General features: G+C 44.3%; 1 protein-coding gene, 1 long non-coding RNA gene and 1 pseudogene across 2 annotated transcripts; 1 reads left to right on the top strand and 2 right to left on the bottom strand.

The window, feature by feature from the left end:
- Window positions 1-3,601: 3,601 nt before the first annotated feature.
- On the bottom strand, window positions 3,602-4,568 carry LOC129666108 (60S ribosomal protein L19-like; annotated as a pseudogene).
- A 5,598-nt stretch (window positions 4,569-10,166) lies between these two features.
- On the top strand, window positions 10,167-14,880 carry LOC129665982 (uncharacterized). The gene is made up of 2 exons (XR_008718471.1): window positions 10,167-12,851; window positions 14,084-14,880. It is a non-coding gene; the product is annotated as an uncharacterized LOC129665982 (long non-coding RNA).
- Prox2 (prospero homeobox 2) lies at window positions 11,144-20,345 on the bottom strand. Its single transcript, XM_055592959.1, has 4 exons — window positions 19,065-20,345; window positions 14,223-14,330; window positions 12,522-12,716; window positions 11,144-11,329 (listed from the first exon to the last, which is right to left on the bottom strand). The coding sequence occupies exons 1-4, from the start codon at window positions 20,343-20,345 to the stop codon at window positions 11,144-11,146; spliced, it is 1,770 nt and encodes a 589-aa protein (XP_055448934.1).
- Between the last annotated feature and the right edge of the window lie 2,079 nt (window positions 20,346-22,424).

The raw sequence follows: 22,424 nt of genomic DNA, 5'->3' as shown, positions 1-22,424 counted from the left end.
TAATTCATGTAGGTCAATATATGTGCAATTTACAAAACCAAGTTTTGTGTTTGCCTTTTCTCTGCCTCTGTGTCTTGCCGTTGATGGCATACTGATTCTTACATAAATCAAGCATTGTAAATTAAAATGTCTTCAGAGCATAAGAAGATAAAATGTATGAGAGACTTGGCAAATACAACAGGATAGTTTTCAAGTAAGCTATATAGGAATATTCTCATGGAAAAATGCCCACCCCCACCCACCCATTTTTTTCCCCTTTGAAACAGTATAGGCTGCCTTAGTTTTCTCACTTGGAGAAAAATATAAATACAGGTATTGTCTCTATTGTGAGGAAAAGCATCACCTGAAGTAGAGTTGATTACATGGCAGTTGGGTAGGAAGACGGCATGGCAGGCACTGGGCTGCTACTAAGTGTGTGTCCAGTGGGACAGACTTGACTTCAAGAAAAATATCAGCATTACCAGATAGATAATTGGAAATTTGGAATTTTCAAATGAAGTAGTGTTTTTCAAAATAATTTGGAGACTACTAGAAGCAAAAGTATGGTAGCCACATACCACCTGTCATAATCTTAGGGTTTCCTATATATATATCCTGAGGGATGGTGACAATTCTGAAAGGCATTATTAGGAAAGGTTGTGTCATAAAGCTACATATAAAAATGTATGATCACTTTTATCTGATATTTTGGGAAATAAATTGTTTTCCCTGAGCAAGGCAATGTGGTACACTGATAGTAGATTTGCAATAGACTTACCTTTACCCAAGGCCCAGTTTCTTAAGACAGAAGTAAGTGCTTTGCATGTCCTCTAAGAGTATGCCACAGAAAAAGGAGCCAGTGAGAATGCCCTTGGACTCAGTGGAGCAGTTGAGTGGCTGTACTGAGCTGATGAGCTTGACCACAGTAGCTGCTGTAAACACTGCATGAGTGTCATTAAAGCTGCTTTGTTAGTCTTGTCATCATCAAGGTGGGTATGTTTAATGGTTCATTCCAGAGTGCTGGGCGTTATCTTTTTTTAATTGATTGATTTATTCCAGGCACAAGATGTGAATTTATTTTCATTATTAAAGGTAAATATTACAGCCAAAACTTATCAATACTCACACCTCACTTAAGAAGTATTTGGTGATGCTCTTTGAAGGTTGATTTTTCTGAATGCTTTTGTTTGTACAAATTTTGTATAGGTATTAAATATATAGGTTTTTTTTACACATGTGATAACCCTTATGCCTTCTGTACATCCACTATCTTGGGTGCACATATATTCCTGTTTATACATTCATTTTTTGTTACCCTGTTTTTTGAGACAGGGTCTCACTGTAGTCCATGCCAGCTTCAGACTCACAGAGAGCTGCCTGCCTCTGCTTTTCTTTCAGGGTTAAAGATAAAGATGTGTGCCTCCATACACACACACAGTTTTTCCTTTTTTTTTTTTAAAAAAAAAATTATTTTATGTAGATTAGTGCTTTATCTCCATGTACACCTGCACCCTGGAAGAGGGCATCAGATCCCTGTGTAGATGGTTGTAAGCCACCATGTGGGTGCTGGGAATTGAACTCGGGATCTCTGGGAGAGCAGACAGTGCTCTTAATCTCTGAGCCAACTCTCCAGCCCTGAGTTTTTCATTTTGGTGAATCATTGCCCTGTGTTTCATTTTACATCCTTGCAAATATTCCTTATTTCAGTATGTTCTAATTTTCCCAGTGAAAATAGAGAAGAATCTAAACCTAGGGCTACAGGGAAATAATTTCTCTTTTACTTCTTTCTAGTAATTACTGTGTTTTAAAAACAGTCTTTTGTTTGTTTTGTTTTTGGAGACAGGGTTTCTCTGTGTAGCCTTTGCTGTCCTGTACTTGCTTTGTAGACCAGGTTGGCCTAGAACATACAGAGCTCTGCCTGCCTCTGTCTCCCGAGTGCTGGGATCACAGACGTGCACCACTGCATCTGGCTTAGAGACAGTCTTAACAATGTTTAAGATACCCTTTTTTTTTTTAAATAGATTTTTCCCCCACCGTAGCACCCATTTATTTTCTGGTTCCATTAGCTTAGTACAACCTTTTTCATTGTTTTTTAAAAATATTGGTCTGCAATTTTGAAATATTTGTTGGGGAGGGGCCGCATAGAGGTCACTGTCCTAGTTCTCTTGATATTTGGAATGCCAGATTGGGGCTGGAGCCATGACTGGGCATGTAAAAGTATTTAGTGCTCTTGCAGAGGACCTAGGTTCAGCTCGAGCACCCACAATTCTTAGCCTGAGACTACAGCTGCAGGGGATTCAAACGCCGCCTTCTGGACTCTTCAGGCACTGCACTCATGCACAAATGCACATGTACACCCAGCTGGGTGTGGTGGTGTACACCTTTAGTCCCAGCACTCCATCTCTGAGTTCAGGGTGTTCCTGATGTACATGAGTTCCAGGCCAGCCAGGAGTACACAGTAGACCTGGTCACAAAACAAAAACAAAAAAGTTAATTAAATTTAAGGTTTAATATATGTTTGGAATAATATAGACAAAATAGGTTCAAAATGGTAGCTATAGTTAAAAATTAATACGTTTTTAATATAGGTGTCAAGCTACAATTTTGGGGAAAACAAAATGCCAGTTGAGAAACAATATCATAATCATGAACTTCTTTTTCCCAGACATTCTCGTTGCAATCACAGGTGAATCTGCAGGTGCTACTAAAGTGTTTTTACTTTCAATATTAGTTTGACCCTGGATACCATAGTTTTAAATAGTGCAGGGACTGAAGAAGAAGCCAGTAGTAGAGCATATTATTTGCAAGTGTGAGACTCTGAGTTCAGCCCCTAGGACCTTCCCACTTCATGTAATGAATTCTGTAACACTTAATGGGGACTGTTCATTAACTTCATTATTTATTTATTTATTTATTTATTTATTTATTTATTTATTTATTTTTCAGGGCAAGGTTTCTTTGTTTAGCCCTGGCTGTCCTGGAGCTTGCTCTGTAGACCAAACTGTCCTTGGACTCAAAAGAGAGATCCCCCTGCCTCTGCTTCCCAAGTGCTGGAGTTAGAGGTGCGTGCCACCACTGCCCAGCTCATTAAACTTTTTTTTTAACTTGGCTTTTTGAAGACAGGGTTTCACTGTGTAGCTTTGGCTGTTCTGAACTCACGTTGTACACCAGGCTGGTTTAGAATTCAGAGATCTTCCTGCCTCTGCCTCCCCACGTGTTATTAAACTTTTTATTAAGAGAACATGCCCTGAGAATGTTCTCAGTCTTGATGTGCTGGTTGGAAAGTCACTGAGAAATAAACACTCAGTGCTGTGAATACATTAGGTTGTAGTGGGATGCTTTCTCAGACTCCGTAAAGTTGAATACTATATTACCCCTTTCTCTTTGTGTGCATATTTGGAAGGATGGTGAAATGTGAAGAGTGTGCTGTGTGAAGTCATGTGAACAAAATTGGCTTTGGCTTCCTCCCAACCCCCAGGGAACATTTAAAACATCTATGACTTTGTATATCTCATGATTGCATACAGAACTTAGGGTGGGACCCAGATATTTATAATTCTTATTTACTTGCTTGTTTTTTGAGATAGAATGTCCATCTGTAGAGTAGGCTGATCTCAACCTGCTAAGGGCTTGGATTACAGCCTTGCATTCCGCATGTGACCTCTGCTTTGGTAATTTCTTGCTGTTGTTGTTGTTTTATTTTAATGACTGGTCCAAGAGAGGCCACAGCCAAGCCACTATGTACAGATATGGGGGAAGCTTCATTCTTGGTCTCTTCATCCTTGGACAAGTCTTGATGATCTCCTCCTTCTTGGCCTGAAGGCCCTCCTCCTGGTGCTTCCGTGCTTTCTTGGTCTTGAACGTGCAAGCCTGAGCCTGGTCAGCCAGGAGTTTCTTATGGGCCTTGTTTGCCTTCAGTGTGTGGGTGTGCTCCATGAGAATCCGCTTGTTTTTTAATACATTCCCCTTGACCTTCAGGTGATACATATGGTGGTCAGTCTTCTTAGATTCACGGTATCTCCTGAGGAGCTGGCACAGGATCCTCATCCTCGTCCAGGTGTCCTTGTGTATCCGAGCATTGCCCATATCTTCTGCTTCCCTGGGCCCATATGCCTGCCCTCACATCAAGCCAAAGTGTTTTTCTGGTATCGAGCCTAGGAATGGACCATCACAGGCTGATCAGTCCATCTTTAACCAGCTTCCTGATTTGCTGATAGGAGCTGGCATTGGCAATTTTGTTGGTCTCATTGGGGTACAATCAGACCTTTTTGCCACAGTGGAGGACACTAGAGGCAGGCCTCTTCTGTAGCCTGAGAATACTCATGGCTGGGGATGCAACAATGAAAGATGCTTTGGTAATTTTAAAAAATAATTTTATGTTTATTGTGTGTTTGAGTGTATATATTCAGTGTGTGTGTCACAGTGAGTGTGTGAGGTCAGAAGACAATTTATAGGTGTTGTTGCTCTCCATCATGAAGGTTTTGAGGATCAAACTTATGTCATCAGGCTCATTGGCAAACATCATTGAACTTAACCCATTCACCAGCCTCAGTTTTTTGGTAGTAGGGTTTTGTTGGATTTCTTTGTTGGTTTAGTTAAGAATTTCACTTTGCAGTCTAGGCTGGGCTCAGATTTACAGTCATTCTACCTCAGCCCCTGTAGGTTTATGTTACCATGCCTGACACTTTAACTTTTTTTTTTTTTTCTGTTTTTTTGAGACAGGGTTTTTCTGTGTAGCCTTGGGTGTCCTGGACTTTGTAGACCAGGCTGGCCTTACATGCTTTTAATCCTAGTACATGGGAGGCAGAAGCAGGCAGATCTCTGTGAGTTCGAGGCCAGCCTGATCTACAAGCAAGTTCCAGGACAGTCAAGGTTACACAGAGAAACCCTGTCTCAATGGAAAACAAAAACAATTGCTGAAGGCCCAGATCTGTTGAAAGGATACCACTGACAAATTCCAAATGTATAAAATAAGCCATATGTGTGTGTTTTGGTGCACCACTACAATCTCAGTACTTGAGAAGCCGCTGCAGGAGGATAAAGAGTTCAAGGCCAACCCTAACTACATAGTAACTTTGAAGCCAGTCTACATGAGATCCTGTTTCAACAGAAAATGTAAATTTAGAAATCTTTAAAATTCATCTAGCCTCAAAGAGTTTCCAGAGATCCTGCATGTCACAAAAGCGCTTAAACACAGGGAGAATCAGGCTTAGGGGGAACACATAAAACCAAGATTAAAATTGCTTTCCATTAGCCAGGTGTGGTGATGCATGCCTTTAATCCTAGCATTCGTGAGACACAGGCAGGCAGACCTCTGAGTTTGAAGCCAGCCTATTCTACATAGCAAGTGCCAGGCCAGTCAGGACTACATAGAGAGACCTTGTCTCAGAAAACAGCAAAAAGTTTCTAGTCAGCCAAGCCTTAGTGGTGAGACCCTGTCTCAAAAGAAAAAAAAAAAAGGAAAACAAAAAAGATGCAAGTCCTTCTTGCAAGTGAAAGAACTGTACAGTTGTTTCAAATAAATACAAAATTAGGAAAATACTCTAGTTAAAACAGTTAACTCAGTGGACCTACTAAAGATGGAAAATTATATAATCTTAGAAATGCACTAAGCCTAATTAATTAATTTAATTAAAATTAATAATTAAGAATATAGCAGAAATTAAATGGATCATATTGTCCTACAAAGATAAGCAAGCTTTAGAAGTAAACTAGCAAACGACATGATAAGTGCACCGATTTAGGACTATAGTAAGTAAAAGCAAAGACATTCCTAAAGTTCACAGTGCATCACATTGACAGTTTCTTCACCCTGACAGTGTATTAACATCTGTTCAAAGCCAAGTTTTGCTCTATATAGAACACATTAGTACATGTTATTTCATAGTTACAGTAAAACTGAGATTCAAATATGTTTTATATCAATGATGCTACATAGATACTCCATTCAAGTCTTTCTCATTGGAAAGCAGTAGGAAGGTATGCCTTCACAGTTTGACAGCTGAATAACATAGCTAACATTTACAGGAAACATAATCATGCACCAGTAATGCTAAACATTTTACGTGTACTATCTTCCCCAAACCTTGGCCTATGCTAGGACATAGGTGCTTTTTATACCTGGTAAAGCTGAGACCAAGACAGTAGTAATCTACACAAGGCCTTAGCTGGTAAGTACCTGGGCACAGGCTTAGTCGAGAGATGCTAGGTGAATGAGAATGGAAGAAGTGGAGGAATGGCATGAAATCAAACCCCTGAAGAGCAGAGAAAGTGGCAATGGGAGAGACCATGTTCTTGCACACAGTGGAAGAAAACGAATCACAGAGGCCAGAAAACACTTTTTCCAAGAAAAAATAACTGTTGATTGAGAATAACAAGCATTTGGACATGGGCAAAACAATTGTGGGCATTAAGAAGCCAGATAGTGGGAGGAAACTAAAGACTTGGTTCAAGAGAAACCAGACTACAAGGAGGTAGCCTTGTAATGCCTCTGAGGTTTGGGGGACTCCGCCTAATTTGTTTTCGTAATGGCTGTTTCCCTTCTACCTTCCCCAGAGGCCAGCATCTGTGTGCAAGGGTTGTTCTTGTTTATGACTGAGCATTCAAATTCTAGGCTGTTATTTTATATTTTTATGTTTTATTACATATATATAAAACATGTATATGTGTGTGTTCCTAATACATTTAATATATATATTACATATATAGTTCATGTTGGGGTAACCCCCAACCTTAGAATTATTTTATTGCTGCTTTGTAACTAATTTTGCTCCTGTTAGGAATCATGAATATCTGATATGTAGGGTATTAGGCAGTTCCTGTGAAAGGGTCCTTTGATCTCCCACTCCCACCCCAAGGGGTTGCAACCCACAGATTGAGAACCGATGTTGTAGGCACTTGTGTATTCTATTCAGGTTTGTATCATCTGATGCAGAAGTTACCTAACCTGGAAAATACTTTTTATTAATCAACTTCAATAGGTGAGCATCTTGTAAATATGTAAGTGCAGGTTCCAGGTCTACTGCAGGGATGATGATCCTTAGACTTGGTGCTCAGCTTCACTGGACCCAGAATCACTAGGTCCTTGGGCACACATGTGAGAGATTATCTAGATTAAGATTAGTCGCTGTGAATGTCTGTGGAGATCCATCTTAATTTGGACTGCACCAACCCCTGGGCAGGAGTCCCAGGACTGTTACATGGCAAGACAGACCTAAGTACTAGCATTCATCACTCTGCTTCCTACTGTGGATGGAATGTGACCAGCTGATTCAAGTTCCTGCTGCCATGACTCCAGCTACAGTGGACTATACCCTTGAATTGTGAGCCAAAATAAATCCTTTCTTTCTTACATTGCTTTTGTGAGGGTATTTTATTATAGAAACAAAAAAGACAGACCTTGGCTGTAGTTAGCACTATTAATTACTAATGTAGGTCATGAAAACTCTGTATTTGAGCCTGTGATTGTGTAGTATATCTGATTGAGAATATTACACTTTTGTGAGAAATGCCATATTGTTGTAAGCTTTTTCGTAAGCATTAAATCTGAAGGCAGTTATGAATTGCAGAGACTTTTCAGGCGGATATAACTGAGTGGTGGGGTGCATGCTTAGCAAATGTGGTGCCCCGGGTTTAGCTGCAGGCAGGAAGGAAGGCGGGAACTAGAGAGCACTTTTCAAATGTGGGTGTGCATCTTTCAATCAGCCTGGTAGAGTGCTGCCTTACAGTAAAGTTTTAGTTCTTTATCTCTGACCCGTTGCTCTAGTTCTTATCTTCTCAGTGTTGAGAAAGAATGCTGCGATACGTGTGATCTATGCAAATACTTTACAGCTTGTAGAAAAACATCAAAATATCTTTGAATGTCGTTTGAGATTTGTATATCTTGAAACTGATCTGCTTTACAGAACAGGTGGTCACACCTCAAAAGGGGGTGGGGACTAGAGTGGATAATTAGGAAAATTCAGACTATATAACTGTATATATTGTGTATATATGTATATATACATATATATGCAAATATGTTCAGGAAACCACTGAAATTGCAGTTAGTTAGACTTTATTTATTTTGAAGACAAGCTGTGATGTAGCCCATGTTGGTCTAGAACTGGCCTCCAACTTGCTATGTAGCCAAGAGTGGCCTTGGATCTATTCTGCATCCCAAGTGCTAGGATTTCCAGTGTGTACACCACACTAGGTTAATACAGTGCTGCAACCAAGGCCTTGTGCATGCTAGACAAGCACTCTTCAACTGAACTATATCCTCGTGCCTGAGACTTTTGAAAATGGACCTCCGAGCTGGGCATGGTGGTACATACCTTTAATCCCAGCACTGGGGAGGCATCCTAGTCTAAATGGGGAGTTTAGCCAGGGCCGCACACTAAGACCCTTTCTGGAAATACGTCCATAATGGAGCCAGGGTGTAGACCCTTATTAAAGAATATTTTGTCTCTGCCATTTATGTTTTACCCTTTCTTTGATGAAAAATAAATATGATTCAGGCACTTATATGCCCAGAAGGTGCCTTTGGCTTCCTACTGTTTGAGTCTGGTCTGGAGTTGTACATGTTATAGACAGACTTTCCTAATAAAACCAGTTCCCTAATGTGCCTGCTCTCCTGTAGAATGCCAGCGATCTACTTTTGATAGGTAATTGAGCACAGCCCGTGGCTGCTGTCTGCCATTGAAAGCTTATAGCATTATGCAGCACTTAACCGAACCGTGAGTATGTCTGGGAGAGATCGGCACCCACATATACCTTAATGGAAAAAATGACCAGACCTTTGGCTGAAGGAACATAGTGACTGGCTCAGCCCGTGCTCACAATAAGGTCCTAACACTGACAAAAAAAAAAAAAAAAAGAAAAAAAAAAGAAAAAACCTACGTGATAGAAACACAAAACTGGAGTAAGACAGAATTCTTCAGCTGGCAGAGGATACATATTTATACATTCTTCTGTGCCAAGCTCAGTGGTTAGAGAATGTTTCTTGGCAAGACTGCACTACACAAATGTTTTCCATTTGAGCTAGTGTAATTTTCATCTAATTGGTATTCAGGATAAAGTTCATTGCCCTGGGGAATGGCTTGCCTCAAGTTTTTAAGATGTAGACTAATGAAGTTCAGGTTTGGGACCAGGGACAATCATCTGGACTTGTAGTTGTTTTCTATGAATGTCATAATAGCTGTGTAATATCACTCTGGAGAGTCATTCTTGCACAGGCAATTCAGTGCTTGCTGATGTTCAAATTTAAGCTTGGGAAATGACTTGATTTTGATTAAGGGGAGCCTTTTGAGCACAGTAATAAGCTAGAGCAATGATTGAGGGGATTTAAAATAAGACTTGCCAGGTATAGTGGTACACATCTTTAATCCCAGCACTCTGGAGGCAAAGACAAGCAGATCTCTTGGAGTTTGTGGACAGCCTGGTCTACATATTTCCATGATAGCCATTGCTAAATAGACCCTGCCTCAAAAGACCACACACACAAAATTCTTAGCTGGGAGTGGAGTTCAATGATAGAGCGTATGCTTAGCAAGAGGGAAGGAGGCACTAGATTCAATATACCCCAAAAGCCTTCAGTACCCTGTAAGGATAAGTTTTGGTTAAGTATGTTTTGTTTCTTCTCTCTACTATTTGAACAGAATATTTCAGAGAAAAGTCATTGCTCATATCAGTATATTCTGACATGTCTGGCAGTGGCCAGCACCACCCCTCAAAGTCACAGAGGCAGAGTAGCTAGGGTAGATTTGTTCAGTGTTGATGGCAGGGAAGGGAGCTACTGTAGGCACAGTTGCCCCCTGCTCAGCACTGTGAAATCTGAAGTGTGCTCCACCCTGCCCACCTGTAGCAGTGCTTACAGGCTTGGTTCTGACTAGGCACTGTTGTTTAGCTTCACAGGTGCCTTGCCTAGGTGCTCAAGAGTCTGACACAATTGTGTTCGACCCATAGGAAAAAAAAAAAAAGTATGGATGTTATTTGTTCATCTCTTCAGTCATGGACTGTAATCATTTTGGAGTAGGAAAACCTCCATTTCTGCATCTGTCCCAACCATGCCATTCATGGCCAGTGAGGCCCTGTACAGCCTGTGCTAGCCTCAGTTTCCTCTGAGAGTTAAACAAGGTGGCCCAGATGATCTCCAAGGGCCTTTTCTGGCCTTCTGATCATGAAGGTCCTTTTTTTTTTTTTTTTTTTTTTTTTTTTAATGCATAGGCAGCTGGGGCGTTGTTATATAGGTCAAGTATGACTTGTTAGGACTGTTAGCTGATCTTCTTATGTCCCACCAGACAGATGCAACAGTAATGCCACGGTCCTTTAGGAAATTTGTGCTGGGTTTGCCAAAGCCATCAGTGAAACTCTTGAATGATGAAGCACTCCTGAGTGCCAAAGTTGTCAGATGGTAGTGCCAATTTGTGGGTGCCCTGTTGGCATGGCTTCTTCCTGTTTGAAATCCTGAGTGACAGCATGAGTCCAGCTTATTACATAGTCATTGCTTCCTCTTAAGTCCTGACTGATCCAGTACCCTGGCATAAGGATCCATGAGGTACCCACAGTTCAAATTTTCTTGAGTTTTGTTTTTTTGTTTGTTTTTTGTTTTTCAAGACAGCATTTCTCTGTGTAGCCCTGGCTGTCCTGGAACTCAAACTCGAACCAAGCTGGCATCGAACTCACAGAGATCCACCTGCATCTGCCTTCTGAGTGCAGGAATTAAAGCTGTGCATCACCACCATTTGGCTCTGAATCTCCTTTTAGAGTTGTGAAAATAGCAGGAAATGACCGGCATCACAGCACTTAATGATGGTGACATTGACTTTTTTAAGTCTTCTGATTCCAGACTTATGTTCCTTTGCCAGTATACTACCTACACATTGATAGGCTTAGTTGATGCACTGTGGTTAAGGTCAGGTGTAGGATAATTCTGGGCAAGGAAACAAGTATTCAAAATGGCAGTTGCACTTACGGGAGGAGGTCCTCTTGTCCCCTCTTATGTGACTATAGCTGAACTGCCACTTATGACAAATCTTGGGCCATCCTGGTCCTGTTACTCATGTTTGATCTTTTGTTTTTGTAGCCAAGGCTGTCCTTAAATTCCTGATCCTCCTGCCTCCATTTCCCAAGTGTTGGAATTTACAGGACTGTGCCATTGTACTTGACCTCATTTTGTTTGATCTTAACTTGGAAACAATCCCTGGGGATAGTTGGAAGATTTGAGTTTCTCTGGGATGTCACTGTCCAGTTTTGAAATAATTTTGTAAATGGGTTTCTTCCAGGAAGGATCTGAGTCTTTCCCTTCGGAGACAGCCCTGAAGAACTCCTGTAATGTCAAGGTGGCAATTTCCAAGAAGCAGTCTGGGACCTGCAACTCCAAAAACAACCCAAAGAAAAGGAAGAAATGAGTCTGGAAGTGCTGGCACCACAGAGAGCCCACTGATGGCTGCTGCCTGCTGCTGGCTCAGAGGATGCCTACTCCACTGGCCCACAGTTTGCAGCCCAGGACTGCTCTGGTCCCTTGTGAAGCACAGACCTTAAGTGACCAACCAGTAGCTGGTTCCACAACTGGATATGTTTTAGTGACTAAGTAGGAAATGAATTATAGGGAAGAAATGAGAGATTTAGCTTTCTTTTCCCTAGACCTGGTATGAGAAAGAGTGTCCTCAAGCTTATGACTGCCATACCTGTAGAGCTCAAATCCTAAAGGCTTAAATCCTTGCTTCCAAAGCCATCTGAAGGGGCTGGTCCAGAAACTTCACTCAAACTGGCCCCATAGGTGATGGCATGGCCCACAGGCCTTCCAGGTGCAGCCTGGGTGGGGAATCGCTGCCACTGCCTACCAAATGGCCATCCCCACATGGAAGGTAGAGAGGTGCTACTGCCCTCACACTGGCTTTAACCCCTTCCTCCCCACAGAAAGGCTTCAGTTTCCAAGCATGCTCTGGCTGTGGAGGCCAGCAGCCTTTACTCTCTTGGAGGAATCAAGTGAGAAAAGAAGAAAGAAATGAACCCTGTGACGACACACACTGGACACCTGAAGAGGAAGATGGCAGCCACCTAAGAGCCTAGCTGCCACTTGACACTCAGGCTCTGAGGCACCAGCATACACCTTCATGGAGGCTCCAAGAGTCTGGATTCTTCAGCCTTGATGCACCAGAAAGAATTTGAATCTACCACACAGATAGAACTAAACAGGTAAAAAAAAAAAAAAAATGAAGGCCGAGTGTTAGGAAGAGCAGAAATTGTCAGAAAAATAGATCCTGTGATGGAGTCCAGCATTTGGTGCTGAGTCACCAGCACGGAGGTAAAAAGGCCAACAGTCTCTATAACAGAGACTTGTGCAGAGTAGGATGTCTCAGCGGTGAAATACTGGCAAACCAGGGTATGATCAGGCTGGCTGTATTTGCTTTGTCCACCTGTTGCCTGGAGAAGATTTGGAGGCTGTAATCTTTGTTGGTGATACAGAGGTTGGCCTCCCCAGAGGAGTTGTTTTTAGAGAACCAGCCATTCTGAGGAAACACATCTCAGTTCTCATGGGACCCGGCACATTGACTTACCTCAAAGTCATTTCCCTTGTTATAGTGTGTATTGAGAACTCGAAAAAGCTCTGAGTCACGGAGAACTGCCAGCATTTGGGGGTTTGTGACACCATCTGAAATTGCTTGCCGGGCATACTTTTCCATTTGGATGTAATAAAATTCACGGAAGTTGCTGAACCACTTGATCATCTGGGAGGTGATGCAACGGTTGAACTGTGAACAGAGGGCTTGTCAGGTCAGACATTTCCATGGATACTCACCGTCATAGCTGTCAGTGTCACTTCAACATGAGATTAATGTGAATTGACCTAACCACTAACCAGTTTTCCTTCAGAAGTGAAGCCACAGGTACTGGCCAAGCCTGTGCAGTTAGACTAAACAATCCAATACTCACTAGAAAATAGTTTTTATGTACTAGACTTTTAGGCTTTTGTCCAATGTCTAAGCATGACTTTGGGTTGGCCCCTAGAGCCAGGAGGGGTCAGGGTGTGGGTCAGGGAGCAGTTTCCTGATAACTGGAGTTGCAGAATGAGTGGAAATCTGAATCAGTGTTTTACTATGGGGATCTGCATGACTTAAAGACCTCAAAGATGCATCTGAGGTTTGTCCAAAGTATTAAGAGCCCCTACGTCACAACTCAGAGTAGTGGCTCTCATAAACTGCCTGTGAGTACATGCAGGGTTTGGTTCCAACATTGAGTTATGGTCACACTAGCTCTGTATATACTTCCACTCAGTTTTGAGACACATTAGTCTCGCTGTAAGTCTGGTGCTGTCTTACTAATATTTTGAATGGGGATCAAATCCATGTCTTATGCACACCAGACACCTCCTGACCACAGAGCTACATCCCTAGCCCCTTACATTTTATGTATTTTCTTACTGGTTACACATTCTGTTTCATCTTTTCTTTTGGTTTTCTGAGACAGGGTTTCTGTCTCTGAGTCTGTTTCCTGACTCTGTGTGGACCAGGCTAGCCTCAAACTCAGAGATCCGTCTGCTTCTGCCTCCCTAGGGCTGGAATTAGAGGCATGCACCACCACCACCTGGCTCACATTCTTTTTATTTTTTTTATTTTTTTTTTCCTAAAAAATAAAAGATTTGGACTAGGCCTATAACATGGTAGTAGAGCTCTTGCCTACCATATCCAAGGCCCCAGATTCAATCCTCGGTTTAAAAAAAAAAAAAGATTTATTTTTATTTATGTATATAAACAAACTTGCATATATGTATTCACATCATATGCGTGTAGTGCCTAGAGAGACCAGAATAGGGCATCAGATCCCAGGACTGGAGTTTAGAGGTGGTTGTGAGCTGCCATGCGGGTGCTGGGAACCAAATCTGGGTCTGCTCCAAGAGCAGCCAGTGCTCTTAACCACTGAGCCATCCCTCCAGCCTCATTCGTTTCTTTTCATAAGGTGCCCACCAAAATAATTGCTAGACCAAGAGTTCACTTACTGTTATCACTTTCCTCCCCTACCTAAACGTCCCATGTACTTCTGGGATTATCTACTGCCCAAAGGCCTAAGCATTGTGAAACCCACCCTTTCCTAATGTAAGGAGAGCCATATTTCTTTTCAGGCATTCTCAGAACAGGAAATTGAACCAGTTCCATCAGTAACATGAAGGGCACATGAAGACCTACGACTTGCCTCCCCCTGGGCAACACACACAGCAACTGGAGAGTCTGCAGAGGCTGAAACACAATGTGTGGCTTTACCTGAACATCAGGGAAATACGCCTTCAGGAGGCTGGAGCTGGGGTAACGCGTGAAGAAGAACATGAGTTTGGCCTTCTTCAAGTGTCCAGGGCTCAGGCCTTCCTGGATGTATTTTGGTGTCAAGGGAAAAGAGCATTTTCAAAACACCAGCTTCGGAAAAAAACAAAAAACAGCTTGCTTTCTGTGCTCACAGCACTTCCACAAATATGGGGAACATTTCTAAAGTTCACCAGACTTTCTGCAAGATGGGCAAGCACCAACTCTACCCAGGGAAAGCAGCCTTTCTGACAGGAAGCAGTGTTTGGGGGCAGGGGCAGCGTAAGTCCTCCCACTGAAACTATCAAGAAGATTGAGACCTGAGTCCTCAACCTAACTGCGGAGCTAAGCCAGTCTGGCCAGTAAGACATGGGAGCAACTTGAACACGGAGACATGGGGGCGAGTGTTCAAGTCTAAGCCAATTTTGTTATTAAGACAATAAAATCATACAGTTATTTTTAAAGTTGTGGTGAGACACACCTGTAACCCCAGTAACTGGGAGGGTGAGGTAGGAGGATCAGAAGTTCAAGGCCATCCAGCCTTGGAATTCATGAGACCCTGTCTCTAAAACAATAGCAATGATGATAATAAAGAACCAGTTTATCAAATAATTTTACCGGATTATCCAAGTAATGATTGCTTGTTCCTTGTGGATTCTGTTTTAGTTTTTCTTTTTTTTCTTGACTGAATGCTGTATTTTTTTCATTCTCTGGAAATTGGTCAGATGAGCTAGAAGCCAGCCACATCATTGCACTGCACAATTTTCATGCATCTTAGTGTGTGAAAATCACATCTCATGGCTTACATGGCACTGATGCAGGTTCCTGTAGCCTAAATGCCTTTTCAGAATGGAGTGGAAGAAGTCAGCTCTGCCACAGATAAACCACTTAGAGACCTCAAGTAGAGACTTTTCTTCCATTCCACCTCAATTTCCTATAAAATACGAGAGGAGTTACCTCTGTGGTCTCCATTCTGGCCTTGGCAAGTGTGAGCCAAAAGACATGTAGCCAGGCAGGTATTGGATCCCATCATGCTCCTGCTTTCTTGAGAAGTCTGTGTCCTGGACTACATCTGTGCCACACCTGGCACGTGGCAGAACTTTCCCTCACCTGCTGAGCCACAACTCCAAAGCTGCATTCCTTGTGGTACCTACCTTTCCTTACAGAATTAAGCCTTGCTCAGCCAGTGCTCACATGCTCCTACAATCGCCCATTATGACATTAGACTCACTGCAACTTTTACCTCTGGTGTTGTCTCTCCCACTTAAGATTGTGAGCTCCCTTAGGGCAAGGGTTTGATCTTATCTCTGTGCTCCACATACCCTTCCCAGTGCCAGAAACATAGAAGATGTTCAGTAATTGCATGCTGAAAGAGTGGATGGTCAACATTAAGTCAGGTAATATATATGGAAAGTTATGCTTCAAGCCAGCCCTATCCCCAAGACAGATTTCTTCCTTTTCACAGTAACAGTCCATAGTGCTGCCCCTTAATGCACATGAATGTCTAGAATCATCAGGGATGGTTCCTAAGGAGCCTTCCACAGAGTAACCTTGGGTACCACATCCATTTGTTGTAGCTCTAGGACAGTGATCCCAGTAAGAAAAATCCACTGAATGCAGCTGGCCCAGGTGACTAGGCTGCTGCCCCTCAACCAATGGTTCATAAAAGCTGTGAGAATATAGATTTGGGAACCCAGATTCTTAAGTTAGGGTACTGGTTTGGCAACATATTAGCTCTGTGAGCTGGGCCAAGTCACTTAACTTCTCTGGGGCTCCTTTCTAAAATGTAGTATAGTGGTTAAAATTTATGCTTCGGCCGGGCAACAGTGGTGTACACCTATCATTCAAGCACTAGGGAGGCAGAGGCAGGTGAATCTCTGTGTGAGTTCGAGGCCAGCCTGCTCTACAGAATGAGTTTACAGTATAGCCAGGGCTACACAAAGGGAAACTCTGTCTTGCAAAAAAACAAAAACCTTGTGCTTGGCCATTGGATGCTGGGTTTTAACCCTGCGTTCTCGTTTGCGCTTTTTTTTTTTTTTTTTTTTTTTTTTTTTGTGATGTTGGACAAGTCACAAGTTAGTTTGTTCCTTGCCCCACCTCAGACACCTGATCCTCAGCCATAGCTCCTTATCTGAGACACTGAGCCAAATGGAGTTCTGAGGTCAGAATTTCAGTTATTTTATAAAGGGTTAATGTGGCAGCAGGGCCTGAGTGGGAGAAAGTCTACAAATAGCCTCCAGTTAGTTGTACCACCAAAGAGATTTGAACTGATCTTAGAGCTTTAGAGTGTGGGGCAGTGTGTTGGTGGACATGTTTGTGTGATCCATCTGCCTCAGAAAAAGCTGTTAATCATGGAGCTGGGCATGCTTCTTCCTTTTAAAGAGGTCTGCTCTGTGTGGCTATCACAGCCCAGAGAGAGCAACAGTGCAAACCACGGGTAGCAGGCAAAGAATAAATGGAGTAAAAGGCGGCAAGCTGCTCTCTGGGAGCCTCTGATCATTGCGGAGTATATCCAGTATACTTTGACGGTGGAACCAGGCCCAGGCCAGGGCTGTCTTAGGATAGGCCCCCCAAACTAAAGTTCATCCTCTCTCCACCAGGCAAAGAAAGCATATAATGGTGCCTACAAATATTAGCAAATGGAGGGCTGTCTTCTGGGGTGAGTGGGGTAGAGAGCCCTCATTAAATCAGAAGGTTGACATTTCAGCTAGGCTCCCTGGCCGGCAGGCTCTCAAGCAGGACCCACCTGTCTGCCATTGAGTTATAGGCCTGTGAATTCAAGGAGTGAATGCTCTTACCCACATAGCCATCTACCCAGAACCAAGAAATGACTCTTCTTCAGGAGGGTCTTTCAATAGGGAGTCTAAGCCAGTGGTATCTTAAGAAAGGCCCAGACAGGTAGCACTACCCATACCCAGTCTGTATAAAGAGGGAGTGGTGGAGAATAAAGCCTTTCTTACCATTGCTTTTAGGGGTTTCACAGCCTTCCAGCCTGAGCTTTGGGGTGTTTCTAATACTATAGACCAGGGGGTGCTCATATCACTTGAGAAACAAGGGCTGGTGCTGCCGTCGCATCCTCCCACCCTCAACATCCCCGGCTTAGAGCCTTTCTGCTGCCAGGCAAGCCCTATTGTCACACCTGGACTTAGGGTTTCAGCTACATGAACCTGAAGGCAGGCCTCTACAACACCAGCGAGAAGCTCTCCACCCACAGCTTGCTAAGGAAAGCAACATTCTAAATAGGCTTTCGGGTACACTAGTCCTACAAGATGCTGGTTGGAAGGTTCTTAGCCCTCAGAGTTTGGGCTCCCTGTATTCTTCTCTTGAAGCTTCACATCTGACTTGAGCATAGTAAAGGTTCTGGGAAGTCCCACAAGTAAAGTAATCAAGCTACTTTTTTTTTTTTCTTTCCTAATTTAAGTTTCCAGCTGGGTGGTGGTGGCGAATGCCCTTAGTCCCAGTGCTTGGGCCAGAGGCAGAAGTAGGTGGATCTCTGAGGTTGAGGCCAGCTTGGCCTATAGAGTTCCAAGACATCAAGGCTGCAGAGAGAAACCCTGTCTCAAAAAAGAACAACAAAAATCAAATATGCTGTGGGTCATTATGAAGAACAGTATTTAAGAGGGTGGGAAACAGAGTGTGGTGGTGCACACCTTTAATCCCAGCACTTGGGAGGCAGAAGCAGGTGGACCACTGCAGATTCAAGGCCAGCCTGGTTTACAGAGCAAGTTCCAGGACAGCCAGGACTGTTGTTTTAAACAACAACAAGAAAATTAGAAGATAGATTACGAATATAATACAGTAAGATCCAGATTGCTGCAGGCCAGCTTGGATGGCTTGGGCTTCCCCAAGGGATGGTTTTCTCTCTCTCTCTCTCTCTCTCTCTCTCTCTCTCTCTCTCTTTCTCCTTTCTCTCCTTGTTCTTTGTTTTCTGTGTGTAGCCCTAATTGTCCTGGAACTCACTCTGTAGATCAGGCTAGCCGCAAACTCAGAGATTCACCTGCTTCTGCCTCCTGAGTGTGCTGGGATTAAAGGCCACCGCCACCACCACCTGGTTGAAAGCTTTCTCTTAACCTGAAGTCTTCTCATCCTTCCAGCTGCTTTTTTTTTGGGGGGGAGGTCAATTTTCTGAGGGAAAGTTCCACTTCACCCCTTACTTCTTGGCCCCTTGTGTATTCATAATGACTATTTGGACTTTCTGTGTTTATGACTATGAAGTTGGGGAGGTCATACCTCAGATGAGATCATTCCTTAGACTCTGCCTGGGAGAATGGGCAGCTGTTAGCCAACTATATACAAAGTTCTTTCTTCCATGAGGACATTCCTCTTACTTTTGGAAGCCCATTTGGGTTTAAAGCAAGCAAACAAAACCATTTCAAACCCAAAGGAACAAGTCAGTTATGGCAGAATCTGATGGGTCATAAAGTAAATGAATCTTCCTATGATAGTTCAATCCACTTGGCTATGAAATTAATAGGCTTTGAGGCATGAGGAAGAAAGGCCAAAAGCATATTAAGTACACCCTGAGATGCCAGATGCCAGGCATGGTAGCTCATGTTTATGATCCCACCATTTTGGAAGCTGTAGCAGGAAAATTGCCAAGACTCAAGGCTAGAGTACATAGTGAGTCCCAGGGCAGCCTGGTCTAAGATGTGAGACCCTGTTTTTAAATTAAAAAAAAAAAAGAAAAGAAAAAAGAAATTAAAGCCACATGTATAACAGATATTTGTCCCCACTTCCTCCTCACATTCTGGTTTTCCTGTTTTTCTGGGTGGTGACCATGATGCATCAATGACCAGTAAAGGATATGTGGATGGAAGAGAAAGGAACTGTGTCAGCCATGCCCTGCAGCAAACCCTGCTCCATCTTCACAGAGGGTAGAAGAGGCTGGCCTTTCAGGTGGACAGGGGTGAAAGACAGGGGTAGCTGCTGTTGGCCTAAACCCCAAAGTTGCTGGGCAGCTGCTGGGGAGGTATGACTTTGGGAAGATGAGTCCTGAGGAGGGCTACCACTCCAATGGCTATCAGGCCCACGACCCAGAAGCTGGCTAAGAATCTGATTTTCCCAAATGTTGGAAGGCACCGCTGTCAAGGGACAAGTTGACAGGGAACCCTGATAAGGTTTGGGGGTTTCCCTTGGAGAGACAGGACACATAGGAGAATCTAGAGGCCTAGCCAGTGTTGAATTGCCCAAGGGAACCCCAGCTTGTGGCTGGACCCTCTTGGGCAGGTTGGCAAGAGCAAGTGGGTCCTTATAGGCACTTCTCCCTGGAAGTGAAGGCTGGCTTCTGTCCTCTGATGCTAGCCCCTGGCAGCTTCCATCCTGCTGGGTGAGGTGGCCCGGTGGATCCAGTAGGACCTGCTGTAATACAGAGTCCACAGCCTGGGATATGGCCCTGTTCAGTTCTTTCCTCAGAGTCTCCACCAAAGCCTGTGGTCCAGAAGGACGGACCATGGGCTCCTCTGACTGCTGTTGAACCTCAGCCGTTCTGGTCGTTACTGCTCCACAGAGGTCCTTGCTAGGACTCGGGTGGAGTTTACTCTCCAAGGTCCAGGGGCAGGCCGGGCAGCTGTTGCCCTGTTTTGCACTCGGGGGATTTCTTCGCTCAGTACCTCCTGGGCCCTGCACTGGTGCTCTGGGCTCAGCGGCCTGTAGGACATGATCCTGCAGATATCTTAGCTGTTGCTTCAGCAGAAGAAGCTGTTCTTTCACCCGGGTGCCCCCTTTCTTGGGTCCTGTATCCCAGACAGGGATAGATTTCAGGGGACCTTGGTGCATGGGAAGGCTCTGCTTTCTCTTCCGCTCCCGGGCCCTTTCTGCACAGCGTAAGCTCTCCCTGGCTCTGCCTGAACTAGGAGAGAGAGACATGCCTCGGACAATGGTCTCAACTCTGGCTCTCTTTGCCTGGATGTGCTCATCCCCAAAGCAGTCAGCATCAGTGAGGCTGGAGCTGGGCGGCTGACCACCGGGAAAGGAGGAGTCTCTGCCTGGCTCTGCTGTGGCTGGGCTTCTCCCCTGTTCCACACAGGTTTCTGCCAGGCAGGAGCAGGTCTGGGACAGAGTAGAAAGCAGGACAGGAGGCGGATCCATCTCCAGCCTCGCTGGGAACTTGTGCAGACCTCTGGGAAGAAGCCCAGGGCCTTTGAAAGCCCTGCCAATGAGCAGCCGGAGGTGTGCCAGACCGTGCAGAACGGTCCTCCTCACACTCAAATGAGTGAGAATCAGCTACCTCGGTGATTCAGGAAGACCAGCGTGGTGGAACCTCCAGGACGGACTCCTGAAATCAAAGACAAGAAGAAAACAATAGATACCAGTTGAAGCTACGCTTTCCTAACTTGTATATGCAAAGGAAATCACCTTGGGAGCTTGATAAAGTACAGATTTCAATTGAGCCGGTCTTTAACAGGGCAGAGATTCTGCATTTCCAACTAGCCCCCAGGCCATGCTCACTGGGGCCTCACTTTGAAAAGCTTCCAGAAGTGAACCTCTGGGGGGTGGGGGGAGAATGTCTGTGCAGGGAGACTAATAAATAATGGTAGCAGGTGCACACATTTAATGCCGGCACTCATGAGGGAGAGGCAGATAATCTCCATGAGCTAGAGCCCAGTCCGGTCTGCATGAGTTCCAGGACAGCCAGAACCAATGTAGCCAGACCCTGTGTCAAAACAATAGATGATGATGATGGAAATCCACTGAACAGCTTCCCCAGCATCCCTGGGCTCTGAGCGGTGAAGGGTTACTTCGCTAGATCATGCACAACTAGCAAGTGGCAGGTTGAATTCAAACTAAGATCCAGAATGGGTGAGAGCAATAGAGTCACCTGCTTACTTGTTTGACATAGCAAAGTCCCTTGGTCCATAGGACCCTAGGGGTGGGCCAGGAACTCCCCACCCCAGACTGGGTCTTATGTAGGCCAAGCTAGCTTTGAAAGGGTTATGCACCTGAGAGTGACCCTGAACTTCAGATCCCCCTGCATCTACCGCTCAGAGATTACATGTGAGATTACACCCCCAGGTTTGTTTGGGTTTTAAGATGGTGGAGCCCATGCTGGCCTTGGCCTCAAAATCCTGCTGCTTCAGGTGCCCGGGTATTGGGAGCCACCACATCCAAACCCAAGAATCTTATCTGAAACAAATATGAGAGCCATTGCTCTTTTACTGCAATGCTGCCCTGCCTCCTTGAAACCAGATGATGCATTTTTGGCTTAACTATCTATTTGGCAACTACTTATTGAACCCCTGCTAGGTTGGGCCTCCTGTGCAGTGGAAGGGCAGCAGGGATGAAGACTGGAAGTCTGCTCTCAGGGAACTGTTGATCTAGGAGGAGAAGCAGAAACCTTTTCTCATGTGAAGAACATAATTTGGGAGAAGAGATAAGAAGGGAGCTGTTTCAGAAAAAGCCACCCAGTAATGTTCTATTTGCCCAGAGCCTGCCCAGGAAGCTTCCAACAGATGAGGCAGAACAGATGAGAGCAGGAAGCCCTCAGAATTCACAAACCATCCCACATGGCGCCTCCTCTCGTCTCACACCAATCTTTTCCACCTTTGTAGACAAGTAAACTTGAGCTTTGTGATGCCAAGAGCAGCTCCTAGTAACTAAAGCCCCGAACCTTCAGGCCCTTCAGCCGCCTCCATGAAAGGCTGGCTTCTCTGTCCACGAAGCCAGTTCTCCATTTTCTACAGGAGGTAAAGGAATTTCCCTTCCGCAAACCTTCACCCTTGTTTGCCCCTCTTGAACCAAATACTGGCTGAAGGGGCTAAAGAGATGGTTCTGCAGCGAAGTGCTCAGCACACAAGCATGAGGCCCACCAGCACCTGCATAAAAACTAGTTACGGTGGTGTGTGCCTGTAATCCCACCAATGGGGAGGCAGGGACAGGAAGATTGGAGGGCCTGGCTGAATCAATGAACTCCAGGTTCAGTGAGAAACACACACACACACACACACACACACACTACTGACAGTGGAGAGCTGTCTTACTCCTGCCTGCTATTATCCTGAGGCTAGTTCTATTGCTGGTTTGTAGGCTTGCTAGTGACATCTGCCCTCGGCTTCAGCCTCCACCCCAGGCTTCTAGGTGACTGGCAGAGACACTCAAGTTCCCCATGCTCTCTACCAACCAGCAGAGGGCAGTGGAACCTGCAATGCTATCATGGGGGAATACCCTCCT

Source organism: Psammomys obesus, unplaced genomic scaffold (assembly GCF_907164565.1).
Source record: "Psammomys obesus unplaced genomic scaffold, mPsaObe1.curated_primary_1811, whole genome shotgun sequence".
Classification (NCBI taxonomy): domain Eukaryota; kingdom Metazoa; phylum Chordata; class Mammalia; order Rodentia; family Muridae; genus Psammomys; species Psammomys obesus.
The sequence above is the reverse complement of the archived record's forward strand: the minus strand, read 5'-3'. Positions and strand labels throughout refer to the sequence as shown.

Coding starts and splice junctions, on each gene's coding strand:
- Prox2 (XM_055592959.1), bottom strand. CDS start 20,345: ATGGATCCGCCTCCTGTCCTGCTTTCTACTCTGTCCCAGACCTGCTCC. Junction 14,331..19,064: donor TTCCTTTCTCTTCCATCCAC/ATATCCTTTACT, acceptor ACACCAAAATAC/ATCCAGGAAGGCCTGAGCCC. Junction 11,330..12,521: donor ACAAGGGAAATGACTTTGAG/GTAAGTCAATGT, acceptor TTGGAGTTGCAG/GTCCCAGACTGCTTCTTGGA.